Source organism: Pleurodeles waltl, chromosome 6, assembly GCF_031143425.1.
Source record: "Pleurodeles waltl isolate 20211129_DDA chromosome 6, aPleWal1.hap1.20221129, whole genome shotgun sequence".
Taxonomy (NCBI): domain Eukaryota; kingdom Metazoa; phylum Chordata; class Amphibia; order Caudata; family Salamandridae; genus Pleurodeles; species Pleurodeles waltl.
The window spans coordinates 1,082,982,401-1,082,996,535 of NC_090445.1; the positions used below are offsets into that span (position 1 = coordinate 1,082,982,401).

General features: G+C 47.3%; 1 protein-coding gene across 2 annotated transcripts in view; it reads right to left on the minus strand.

The window, feature by feature from the left end:
- Positions 1–14,135, minus strand: part of EMC1 (ER membrane protein complex subunit 1) — a 621,514-nt gene that overhangs the window by 98,306 nt on the left and 509,073 nt on the right. For both annotated transcript variants that reach the window (XM_069240148.1, XM_069240147.1), the window contains one exon: positions 6,874–7,084. In XM_069240148.1, coding sequence (XP_069096249.1) covers positions 6,874–7,084 — 211 coding nt within the window. The remainder of the gene's footprint in view (positions 1–6,873; positions 7,085–14,135) is intronic.

The window sequence follows — 14,135 nt, forward strand, 5'->3', positions numbered from 1 at the left end:
GTGTACTTCATTTTATTACACTATATAGAGAACCAGCTTCCCACAGAGTGCCAATGAGAAGGAAGCCTTCGCTGTGGTTTGGTCCCTGAAAAGGTTCAGGCCATATTTGTTTGGCTGTCACTTCCCTGTTCAAACTGACCACAGGCCTCTCAGACGGCTTATGCAGGTGAAAGGTGAAAGGTGAAAATACCAAAGTGTTAAGGTGGTCCATCTCCCTACAGGGAATGGACTTCACAGTGGAACACAGATCTGGGACTGATCAATGCAGATGGCCTTTTCCAGGTTCTTCCACTTAGAAGATGAAGATTCTCTAGGGGATGGTTGGTTTCATTTGGGAGGGGGGTCACGTATTAAAGTACCCTTTTTGACCAGGTTAGCTCCGACTTTTTGCCTGATTTCTGATGTGGTTTTGACTGTTAGTTTACTGAGTCCCTGCTAACCAGGTCCCCAGTGCAGGTCTCTTCCCAAAACAGCACAGTTGTTTTGCACAACTGACAGACTTTTTAGCTACTGCTTTAAGTCCCTAGTAAATGGTATCACTTGTACCTAGGGCCTGGAGTACTAAGGAAGGTCTCTGAGGGCTGCATCACCAATTATGCCACCCTCCTGGACCACTCACCTAACCCACACAGTGCTACCATTGCAGACTGCGTGTCTTGGTGCAGGCTAAATTAAAAACACAACCTGTCACTGTAGGAAAGTGCCAGCTTTCTAGCATAGTTACCACCACTTTTTGCCTTATGTCTGTTTAGACTGTAATTCACTGGGATCCTGCTAATCAGGACCCCAGTGACTGTGCCCTCTTCTAAACTTGCTAGCTGGTAAACTTTTTACACCCACAATTGGCATACTGGTGCACCCACGTAAGTCCCTAGTATATGGTACTTAGGTACCCCGGGCAGTGGTACACCAGGGGCCTCCCATGGGCTGCAGCATTTGCTATGTCACTCCACCGACAGTTTTCTGCCCTCCTGCTGCTTAGCCTGCTCAAGCAGAGTATGGCAGAAAAAAGGATTTCTTTTGGGAGTGGAAGGCAACACCCTCTCCCTTTGGAAATAGGTGTTACATGGCTTGGGAGGGGTAGCCGTCCCAAGCCACTGGTATGCTCTGAAGGGCACATTTGGTGCCCTCCTTCCATAAATCAGTTTGCACCAGTCCAGGGACCCCTGGACCCTGATCTGGCACAAAGCTGGACAATGGAAAAGGGAGTGACCACTCCCCTGTCCATCATCACCCCAGGGGTGGTGCCCAGAGCTCCTCAAGGTGGCCACTTGATTCTGCCATCTTGAACCCAAGGTGGGCAGAGGCCCTTGGGAGCAGCTGAGTGACCAGGTCAGGTAGGTGACGTCGCAGCCCCCTCCTGACAGGTGGTCACCCTGCTCGGTGACCAATCCCCCTCCCTGGGCAATTTGGGGTCTCCCTCTAGGGTGGGTACTTCAGATTTGACATGCAAGATTCCAGCAGGTCTCCTCTGCATCGTTTATATCATCTTCTGACCAATGGGACTGCAACTGGACCCTCCAGGAACTGACAATCTGCAACTCCAGCAAGGACTTCGAATGCAACATTGTTTCTCCAGCTCCTTCCAGCAATTGCAACATTTCCCTGGCTGTGCATCCACCGAGGGTGACGTGTCCTCAGCCTGCACAAGAAGCAAGAAGGAATCTCTCTTGGAGTGAAGGAGTCACTCCCTTGCATCCGCAGGCACCAATTGCAACGACGTCCGGCTGTGAGGAACTTCTCTCCTGCAAAACTGAGTGGATCCTTCAACACAGGTGGTGGTCTGTAAGACGTTGCCTCTCCTTACAGGACAGTACCCCTTGCGAAACAGGATTCTTGAAGCTAAAAAGGGTTGTTGGCTCTTCTTCTAAGGGATCTTCAGACTCCCTGTAGCCCCGTCCTCCAGCACTCCTCCCTGAAAAGCATAGTCTCCTGCCTGCTGCTCCAGTGACATGGGACTCTTCAGGCGTGCTAAGTGGGCCTTACTGCGACTCCTGTGCCTATGAGTTGCCTGTGGGGGCTGCATCCTCGTCCTCCAACTCTTCTCACGCTGAGGGTCACCATGGAACTCCCCTCCTTGGTTTGAGTCCCCCTGGACCTTTCTGGTCTCCAGCAGCTCTGCAAGTCATCTGAGACTCTAGCCTTTGGCTTGTTGGTGTTCTTTCCACACCACTGACTGACTGCAACTCTTCTTCCGACGTGGGACAGCGTCTGCATCACTTCTGGAACTCTTCTCCTGCGCTGCATAGCTGACTCCTTGTTTTCACCGTCGACCCGGTCGTGAATCTCCAGAAGGGTGGGTAGTGGGTCCCGCCCCAACTGGACACTCCAACTCGAAGTGGACTTGGTCCTCTTCATTTGCAGGTCCTCTTCTGTCAAGATCCACCTTTGGTTTCTTCCAGTCTTGCACAGCCCTTTCTCAATGTTTATCTGTGGGTTTGGGGAAATAATAGGTACTTATCTCTTCTTTCCTGCTCGCAGAGAGTTCAACAAGTGGCTTAGTCTAATGCCACTTCAAGTTGGAACATATCCAGTTCCTACAAGATATTCTACGTCTTTCAGACTGGATGAGCCATCTGGACTTGAAGGATGTGTATCTCACAATCCCTACCTTCCCGCCACACAAGGGTTTCTACAGTTCATATGTGTAGATCAACCGTACAAATTCCCCTTCCTGCCATTTGGTCTCTCCTCCGCTCCTTGGTGCTTAACCAAGGTACTGAAGCCAGCCCTGGAACACCTAAAACCTCAAGGGATACGTCCGATAGTCTATCTGGAAGATATTCTCCTTCTGGACCAATGTCCAAATAGACTTCGGGAACATCTTTAGACACTGGTGCATATTTTGCAAAGCTTGGGTTTTGTCCTCAAAGCGAAGAAGTTGTTGTTGATGTCACTGCAAAGAACTATGTTTCTGGGGTTTGTCAAGGCTCCTACCAGGCCACTCTGACTCTTCCAACAAAGAAGGTGGCAACGATTAGACAAGAACTTAGCACGCTTCTCACAAAGGAGCAGACCCTTCCTCGTCTATTCATTCAATTTGTCCGGGCCGACTCCAATACCAGGCCCGCTCCAATACCCAGTCCTTCAGCGCATGAAGGAGCACCATCTCTGCAGAGATGCAACAAATATAGAAGAGGTTCCTCTGACAGAAGAGGCAAAGGAAGAAATGAGATGGTGGCAAGCACATATAGAAGTGTAGAACTGACGAGCAATCTTTGGTTCTAATAAAGGCATCATCATAGAATCGGAAGCCAGCAGAGAAGGCTGGGGTGCTCGTTGTGGCACATTATGAGCTGGAAGGGAAGGGTCTGCTCAAGAATGACAATTACACATCAATTGTCTCGAACTTCTAGCGGGTCATTTGACATACTTTGCTGGACCAAAGCAAAAACACAATGCTGCGTGTTACTGAAGACGGACAATGTCTCTGGAGTGCGGTACGTTAATCATCTCCGTGGGACATAGTCAAAAGCACTACTGAAGCTGGTCAAGAGCTTCTGTAACTTTTACCTGGACCACAACATCTCACCGACTGTGTAACATCTTTCTGACTAAGTCAACGAGGAAGCAGAATGGAATTCCAGTTATCTCCAGGACTGGAGTCTAAGGAACCTGCATCCTTCAATGTCATAAAATGATGATGGGGCTCCTTCTCAGTGGACATGTTCGTGTAGAGAATGGAACAAAATCAGGTGATATTCTTTAAATGGAGATTGGATCTACTGGTGTTGGTGGTGATGGACGGCTTTCTCCAGGATTGCAATCAGGAGAGGGGTTACAAGTTTCCCTCGTTCACAAGGATCACAAGGCTATCAGGCTAGGTACGTAGACAGGTTGTGGACTTCGTAGTGACACCCATAAATTGGAGCTCACAAGTCTGGTATCCAGTTCTGAGGGAACTTTCTTTTGATTCTACAATATTTCTTCCCCTAGTCCCAGATCTTCTCCTGGATCCCTAGGGCAACCTGCATCACTTATTATCAGGAGAACTACTGTCTCTCATGGCGTGGAGGATTACAGGGAACAATTGAAGGTACCAGGACTTTTGCAGGAATCTCAATCCTCTTATCGAAGGCATGGCCAGACTGTACAACAAAAAGATATTGGTCTGATTGGTCAAAATGTCTGGGTTAGTGCCTCGAGGGGGACATAGATCCAGTGGGGTCTGAGGATGTTTCAATTTTGAATTTCTTGTCATCCTTGGTGGCCAACGGCACAATTTAAAGAACAGTGAACACCTTTCGCTCAGCTGTTTCAGCGAGGCCTCCTCCAATTGAAGGTTAACCATTGGGGCACATCCCTTAGTATGCAAATTGATCACAGGCATCCGTCTTTCCCTTCCCCTTGAACCAAGATACTCAGGTCTCTGGGAAGTGAACAACATCCTTAAACAAGAAGGTTAAGGATATTATTCACATCCCAGAGAACTGTCACAGAAGAGCAATACATACCTTTCTCAGAATAAATACCTTTCTCAGAAAGAACTCTCTGGTAAATTGGCCACGTTGTTCTGGGTATCTGTTGACAAAGCGCTGGACATTACAGTAAGAGTATTTACCCCGCAAGGGCTTACTTTTCATACGTCTAGAGATACAAAATGTAATTCACAATTAATTTCTTACCCAGTGTTTGATGAACATCTTGAACTATGTATGGTACTATGCATATGAAACTATGACTGAATCATTCGGACCCACAGAAGAACACCAACTCCTCACTGCACTGCAGAAACATTTTCTGTTCTATCTTCTCCGACCACTGCTAGATGGGTGATGCAGGAAGCAGGTACTGATACCTCCAGGTTTGGTGTGGATTCTGCTAGGGGTGCCATGGCATCGAACAACTTTGCTTGGGGGGCTCATCTGGAGAACTTTCTTAATGCTGCAGACTGGCCCTCAGATTCTACCTTTAAGCATTTTTACTTCAAGCTTGTGATAGACTTGGCATCTCTAGTGGTCAACAAGCTTTGACCAACCATAATCCTTGCCACCGATCCTAACATATAACAAAGAATTTCCTAGCTTTCATAAAGGAAAGTTTCAATTCATTTAAGGACTCAAAGGCGAGGGTTATCCCACCTGGACTTACACCAGCTCTCATCTAAATTGGAAGGTCAGCAGCACCTCGTCAGTCATCTTCTGGGTAGCAAGTAAAACTTTTGAACTGCTTGCATTTTGTGGATAATGTATTGGTTATTTAATACTGTTACCGCTTATAGAAATCCTATGGTCAGGACTCTTACAGTACCGTAAGACTTCATGCATCTTCTGAGAATCAGCTTTCATTAGATATTATTTGTTCTTTAGGAAACAAATCAGTCAAACATGAATAGTAAACAAGAAGAAATGGATCCTGATCACGAGAAGAAAGAGGAGACATGATGATGTTGTTGGACTGTGAATGTTCCTATTGGCTACTGTTTTTTTGTTTCTCTTTCCCTAGGTTTCATGGGAAAAGTAGTTTTAATATGATATTTAAAATGGCAGCTGTAAAAAAAAAAAAAAAAAAATAAGCAAAGAAAGCAAGCATAATCCTCACCTCAGAGTCCTTAATAGAATTGAAACTTTGTTACGAAAGCTAGGATTTTTTTCTTCCTAATGCTTTTCTTTTACATTGCTTACAATTACAAAACATACAAATATAAGTTTCCTGGTGGTATAGATAGACAGACAGCTACAATTTAGACAACAGAGCTAGCCTACTTGGCAAATAGCAACGTCTTTAAAATGTTCCATAATTGGAGAAAATAGGATTCATTTCATAATATAAGGGTGCGATTGTCCAATGCTCTGATCTTTTTTGTTTTGGCCTAAAACTGTGACAAAATAAAAGCAGACAAGGTGCAAAGAATATTAACGTGCCTCCATGTAGGCACCACAATCCCAGTGCTAAGCAGTGAGCAGGTCCAGTATGGATAGCTTTGTGTGCCAGTGGCACAGATTTTCTCAAGGTACAGGCAGTGTAGAGAAGTCGGGATGCTGATTTATAATTGAGTTTGCATAGTTTCTCAAAAGTTCCCAGGGCTCGCTGATTAAGCTGCAGTAAATGAATAATTAATGGGTACGACGAAACATAACTGCATAAATTTGCTTGGCTCCATCAACCAGAGATAAGGAGTCAAAACAGTATATTGGGCTTTGCAACATGTCAAGGGCAAAACAAGCTAGTAGGTGCTGAAATACGGCGATTTACATCCACTGACTGCTGTCAGAAGCGAGACATCTAGAGATGGAGGGCAAGTGATCACCACTCTAAAGTTTAAGAAATGTATAGCCTTTACCATCAGACCCATTCAGAAAGAAAGAGCAGATATTTAAGTCCGTAAGGTAGTTTGCAAAACTGAAGATCCTAATCCATCACTTTCTCCACCATCTCGAAAATAAAGTCATAAAAAAAAACCATATCCTAAATCCTGTGGTAATATTTCAACAGTAATAGGGGCCTAAATTCTCAGTAGATCTACCCCCCTTCCCCAACATCTCAACTTAACCTAGAATCAGGAATAGCAAATCTTTAACGCTGCACATGACCCTAAGAAACAGCAAATACGGAAACATCTAAATTCAAAGTTTCCTTAAGCTGAAACTTTGGAAGAGTAATGTCTGAAAGAGATCAGGGATCGAGTATGTGAATGGTTCTACTGCAACTGCACAGGTAAAATGGCAAATGTAACAGGAACAATGCAAAAGTGAGGCTAATGTAGGCCTTCTAGATCGTGCTTTTTAGAGTTCAATTTGTATTTTAGCTAGAAAATGTTTACTATATAAGAACATTTTGTGAAAAAGCCAATTTAAATCGCAACTAAAATAAACAGGACAAGTGTACACATAAACAGATAAGGCATATGTACATACAAACTCCTATACTCACGGAGAACATGCCGGCTTGTTATGCCTCGCTCAGTGATTGTCGCCTCCATTGCACTGATGGCCGATGGAAAGATGTAAGACTGCTGCAGAACATGAGGCATGTGTGGGTGGTCAAGGGAACTGAAAGCTGTTGTATTATACTGCTCCATCCCCTCAAAGAGTTCCAGCACCGTCAGCTCATTTCGCCGGGACTTTGTGTTCCAGAACTGGTACTAAGGAAAACAGGAGATGGAGTTTGTGAACCATGAAAGTCAGGGAACACTGTGCAGCATGTTCGACGCTGTACGACCATCTGCCCCCACAAATTACAGCATGTGGTACATCCAGGGATCATAACAAGTATCAGAGGCAATAAGACATATTATAATCTGTGCTCAACGACAGCTAGTGCGAATTGAAGAGGAGTTTGGATGCACATGGAAAAAGTGCATTACAATGGCCCAACAGAAAACAAAGCACTTACCCTGACAAAGTTGTTTAGGATGGGTAGTTGACATTTCCATAGGTTTTTTTGTCTTAGAAGTGAGATATGTCAGTGAGGGTCTAAAAGGTTTTTCATCAGAGTTTCTTATTAGGAACCAGGTGGCACACAAGGAGCTCTGAGTGCAAGTTGGAAACATCACTACTGGAAGTAATGAAACCAAGCAAGGATGAAACAGACAAAGCAAACCAGAAAACAAAGTTACAAATATAATGCCATAAGCTCCAAGAGGAGTGAAATGTAGCTTGTTTGTCGTAGTCAGATTTGTAGTGCAAAAAAGATGGGCGTTCTTTCTTCTCCTTCTTTTGCACTGCTGGCAGGACCACTTTTCTTGGATTAAGAGAGTGACTTTTTGACTGTGGCAGACACAAAAGTACTTAGTGCCCTATCTTGATTGCTTTACAACAAAACATTGCTTAGCATGCCTCTTGGGGTCTTAGGACGGAATGGTTCCCTGGCCTGTGCTTCATAGTCCAGACACCACATTCCAGTAACCTGAAGATCCACTTCAGAGATGTTTCTTAAATGACTTAAACTCCAAGGTTTTCGGAGGGAGAATGGTTTCTCACTAAAGTCAGTGCTTTTAACAAACATTAAACCAGTGAGAAAAATGCTAAGGAAATTCAGAATGGTAGAATTTAGGTCCTCTGGACAGGGTGATGCCCACTCCCCACAGGAAGTGGTCATCTGGGGGTGGGGTGGGAGGGGGGTATAGTGATTGTATGGGTAAGTAGCCCATTGGCTACTACCCTTCATTTCCCTTAACGTGCCCTAAATTGAAGGAAAAATGAAGGAGTGGACAAGAAGCCTGCTAAACCGGAACAGAGTAGCACAAATGATTTGGCAGCTACCCTGCTAGCATGCCTGCTGCACCAAACTCTCGAGGAGTGACTGACCTGTCTTGGGGCTGCAGCTTCCAAGAATCCGGGAGAGCTGCCAGTGCTTTGCAAATCACCTAGAACTCCTCCCTTGGAGCAGAGGCACTGCTTCCCTGCATCTGCAGACACCAAAGAAAGAACTGTGAGGACTCGGACTGTCACAAACCCTATGCCCGGACATCACCACTGCACACAGCCGCCTAGCCTGAGCTGAAGTGGGCCAATGGTGTCAATGTGGTCCCCAGGCCCTCCAGAGACAAAGCTCCCCTTGAGTTTGCCCACCCTGGACTTCATGATGGCATCTGCAGCCTATTTCTGTAGACCCCCCCAGCAACCACGAGTGACCTGAAGGCAAAGACCTGATGCCTCAGGACACATCTGCACCTGTCCGCCCCAGACCAGGGAGAAGAGGACCAAGGGTGTCCTGTCCCCATGCCTCAAGAGACCTGAGCCCACTTGCTGTCTGTGTCGGACTGGACCTCCAGTGCATGCCTGCAGACTGTTTATTCGGGCCCCCCTGCAACAGCAAGGAACTACAGCACCGGACCTGATGCCCGAAGACAGCACTGCACCTTGCAAACTCCCCACCCCCACAACAGCCCGAGGAGAAGTGGACCAACGGTGTCCCCACATGCTCGAGGACCTCAAAGGTCGAGCCCACCACGTGGGTTCTCCTGGACTGATCTTCCAGTCCATCCCTGCAGAACTTTGTAACTGGAGCGATCCCCATAGACTTACATGGGTGCACTCGGTGCCGAACTGCACTCCTAGGCCCAGCTACCCCAGTGACCTGCTGGTGTGGCCTTGGACCCATACTCATCCTAAATCTAGGAGATTTGACACGTAAGTTGCTGTACTATACCTGTATGAGGTGCTTGTTCTTCCTCCATAGGATAACATTACCACTTCTGAAAAATGCGGTAAAGGATCAACTTTTAAAAACGCTAAAAATTCCTAACTCGAAAAGTACTCACTGATTCCAGAGATCTTGGTATCAAAAGTTATATAAAAGTACGTGTTATTGTTATAAATTGGTGCCAGTTTTCTTTATTGTGTCTCACTGTATGAGTGCGTGCATTACATGCTTAGTACTACCCTCTGATTTTTTTGATTGAATCTGTTTTTATTGCATTGTTACATGTTTTGTATACGTTGCAATGTCATTACTGTTACAGAAAAACAGCATGTACAAGAGAAAAATTGACGATGATAGACATATGACATCATATCGTGTACACACTAAGGACTTAGTGCAGCAAGCTATTGTTTAGAGTGAGTCTAAAGGATAAGTTATTGAGCTGTCTTCTGGAGTAAACATATGTAGTTTCAAGTTGGTGCATTTCAGGGTCAGTGTACATGCGTGTGGAGTTACAGGATTGGAGGCAATACATTAGGTTCAACATTTTAAAACTGGCAATAACTAATACTTTAAGAAAGGAACAGTTAAGGAAACTGGAAAAGAGGGGGGAAAGAGAAGGTATTAAGAGGGGAAATACTGAGTCAAAGGGGCAAAAGGGAGGGAAGGGGGGAAAAAAGGAGGGGGCATACTAAAGGCATGTAGACTCAGTCAGCCTTGTTTAAATCCAAGAGGGTGTTAATGACGCTTCTCCAGTAAGATGGTGGATAAATTTGCAAATGTAGCAGAAATGGTGGCGTTGGAACGTAATAAGACACGGTCAGTGGGGAGCCAGTGGGTGCTACGCAGTGCGCCTGATGAGTCAAGTGGTGGGGGGAATTTGACGTATCAGCAGAATTGTTTGGTGTTAACGTAGTCTGATGTTCAGATGTTGTGGGTATGGGTGTGTGAAGGTCTGCCAGGATCCTGTCCCAATTAGTGGCAATTGGGTGTTTACGCAGGCCGAGATTATCCTCTCGGTGAATGGCGGCTTCTTCTGCTTGCGCCCAGACACTGAGGGATTGTAGCCATGCTTCATAGTTTGGTGGGTCTGGTGAACGCCATCAAGGGGTGACAAGCCATTTAGCTAGTGTAAGGCCTCAGTCTAGGAACCCGGGATGTGGCTTTCTGTGTTTTGCTTCTGTGGAAGAGTCCCCACATCCCAATTTTGCGGTATAGTTCAGATCACACAGTGGACAAGCAGCATAGTACCTTGATCCAATAATGATGTAGGCACAGACATGCCCATAGCACATGTATGAGGTCTGCATTTATCAAGTGACAGTGTGGGCACTCAGCATAAGTTCAGTTAGAATATCTATTAATTTTATCAGGCGTGAGGAAGGCTCTCTGTGTGATGTAGATCTGTATTAATCAAAACTGTGTTGAGCGGTATGTGTATGGGACCTTCTAGCAGGGTGGACTACTCTTTATCTGTAAAGGGTCTCCCTATGTCCACTTTCCATTGGTCACAGAGAGCCACTAATGGTTTGGAGGCATGTTGTTGAAGCTAGTATGCCAGCCAACGTATCAGATGTCTCCCGTTGCCTAACACATGTAAATACTGCAGGGTAAGGTGTGTTAAAGGTTCATGTGTTCGGTCTCCCCATGCATACTGCAGTGTGCTAATAAAGGAGCGATAAAGTAAAAACCCTCTGTAGGGTATTCCGGCATCATTTATTAGGGAATTCGTATTGGAGGAGTGTACCGTTGTCATAAAGGTCGCCCAGAGGGTGAACTCCTGCAGTGTGCCAAGGTCTTAGTACTGTCCATGTGGTGACGTGAGTGGCTTTGTGGTGCCTCCAGGAGGGCAATGGCAAAGCATAGGGAATAGCTGCCTTAGTGAGATTTAGATGGCTGCAGTAGCAGCTATATGCCACATAGTAATAGGGGCTGAGGTATAGGGCATTTGGCACAAGGGTGGAACAAGTGTAGAAGTTTAGAATGTGCCCAAGGGGAGGGATGCTGTAGCTGTTTCTGACAGGTCACTAGAAGTCAGCCATTGTGCCACCCACTGCAGCTGTGCCTCCGGGTAGTAGTGTTCTAGGTTCAGGAGTGCCAGTTCTCCTTGATTTGTCAGTTTATAGAGTTTGCAGCGAGAAGTGTTCTAAATAAACCCACAAATGACATGTTCGAATGAGCCAAAAAATAAAGTAGAAATATATAATGGGAGGATAGCAAAGAAGTACAGGAGGTGGCCATCTTAAGGAGTGCCACCCTGCCAATCACTGACAAAGGTAGTGTGTTCCAGAATGTCAACCGGAATTTGAGGGAGGTGACTGTCAGATTACCCTCGAATAGGTTGGTATCTGCATGGTAAATCTGGACCCGCAAGGTACCAAAAAGTGGCTGGCTGCCAAGATAGGGAATGGCCAAGCAGGGTGTGAACCAGGATCATATTTAGTGGAGCTTGGCAGGAAGATTTACATTTGGAACAGTTAACTTGTAGTCTGGATAGGGACATGCAATAATTAAGCGTATTTGTTATTGTCATGGTGAATAGGGCGAGGTCTTTCAAGTAGCTGAGGAGATCGTCAGCTTAAAGAGACACTGAATGGGTTCAGTCTTCCAGGGTTATGCCCCAATCATGGCTCTGTATTCACAGCTCAACACGTAGGGATTCCACAGCTAGAGTAAGGAGACGTGAGACAGGGGGCACCCCTGTCTTGTGCCTCTCTCTATCTTAAGGGGTTCTGAGATAAAGGGGCCTGTTTTTATTCTAGCTGCTGGCAAAGTGCTTAGTAGTCTTAGCTGGATGAATCGGGGCCCATTCCAAACCAAGGCAGGATATTGAATAGAAAGCAACACTCTAGGGAATCAAACATGTAAGGAAATGCCTCCTTGGCATGGTTACCCCCTGACTTTTTGCCTTTGCTGATGCTAAGTTTTGATTTGAAAGTGTGCTGAGGCCTGCTAACCAGGCCCCAGCACCAGTGTTCTTTCCCTAACCTGTACCTTTGTTTCCACAATTGGCACACCCTGGCATCCAGGTAAGTCCCTTGTAACTGGTACCCCTGGTACCAAGGGCCCTGATGCCAGGGAAGGTCTCTAAGGGCTGCAGCATGTCTTATGCCACCCTGGGGACCCCTCACTCAGCACAGACACACTGCTTGCCAGCTTGTGTGTGCTAGTGGGGACAAAACGACTAAGTTGACATGGCACTCCCCTCAGGGTGCCATGCCAACCTCACACTGCCTATAGAGTATAGATATGTCACCCCTCTAGCAGGCCTTACAACCCTAAGGCAGGGTGCACTATACCATAGGTGAGGGCATAAGTGCATGAGCACTATGCCCCTACAGTGTCTAAGCAAAGCCTTAGACATTGTAAGTGCAGGGTAGCTATAAGAGTATATGGTCTGGGAGTCTGTCATGCACGAACTCCACAGCACCATAATGGCTACATTGAAAACTGTGAAGTTTGGTATCAAACTTCTCAGCACAATAAATGCACACTGACGCCAGTGTACATTTTATTGTAACATACACCCCAGAGGGCACCTTAGAGGTGCCCCCTGAAACCTTAACCGACAACCCGTGTAGGCTGACTGGTTTTAGCAGCCTGCCACACACCAGACATGTTGCTTGCCACATGGGGAGAGTGCCTTTGTCACTCTGTGGCTAGTAACAAAGCCTGTACTGGGTGGAGGTGTTTCACACCTCCCCCTGCAGGAACTGTAACACTTGGCGGTCAGCCTCAAAGCCTCACCCCCTTTGTTACAGCACCCCAGGGCACTCCAGCTAGTGGAGTTGCCCGCCCCCTCCGGCCACGGCCCCACTTTTGGCGGCAAGGCTGGAGGAGATGATGAGAAAAACAAGGAGGAGTCACTGGCCAGTCAGGACAGCCCCTAAAGCATCCTGAGCTGAGGTGACTCTGACTTTTAGAAATCCTCCATCTTGCAGATGGAGGATTCCCCCAATAGGGATAGGAATGTGCCCCCCCCCCTCAGGGAGGAGGCACAAAGAGGGTGTAGCCACCCTCAGGGCTAGTAGCCATTGGCTACTAACCCCCCAGACCTAAACACACCCCTAAATTCAGTATTTAGGGGCTCCCCAGAACCTAGGAACTCAGATTCCTGCAACCTAAGAAGAAGAGGACTGCTAAGCTGAAAAACCCTGCAGAGAAGACGGAGACACCAACTGCTTTGGCCCCAGCTCTACCGGCCTGTCTCCCCACTTCTAAAGACACTGCTCCAGCGACGCTTTCCACAGGGACCAGCGACCTCTGAAGCCTCAGAGGACTGCCCTGCATTTAGAAGGACCAAGAACTCCTGAGGACAGAGGCTCTATTCACCAAAGACTGCAACTTTGCAACAAAGAAGCAACTTTGAAACAACACGCGTTTCCCGCCGGAAGCGTGAGACTTGGCACTCTGCACCCAACGCCCCCGGCTCGACTTATGGAGAACAATCCCTTCAGGGAGGACTCCCCGGCGACTGCGAGACCGTGAGTAGCCAGAGTTGACCCCCCTGAGCCCCCACAGCGAAGCCTGCAGAGGGAATCCCGAGGCTCCCCCTGACCGCGACTGCCTTCTTCTAAGAACCCGACGCCTGGTAAAGACACTGCACCCGCAGCCCCCAGGACCTGAAGGATCTGACCTCCAGTGCAGGAGCAACCCCCAGATGGCCCTCTCCCTTGCCCAGGTGGTGGCTACCCCGAGGAGCCCCCCCCCCCCCCCTTGCCTGCATCGCTGAAGAGACCCCTTGGTCTCCCACTGTTTTCTATTGAAAACCCGACGCTTGTTTGCACACTGCACCCGGCCGCCCCCGTGCTGCTGAGGGTGTACTTTCTGTGTGGACTTGTGTCCCCCCCCGGTGCCCTACAAAACCCCCCTGGTCTGCCCTCCGAAGACGCGGGTACCTACCTGCTGGCAGACTGGAACCGGGGCACCCCCTTCTCCATTGAAGCCTATGTGTTTTGGGCACCACTTTGACCTCTGCACCTGACCGGCCGGCCCGGAGCTGCTGGTGTGGTAACTTTGGGGTTGCTCTGAACCCCCAACGGTGGGCT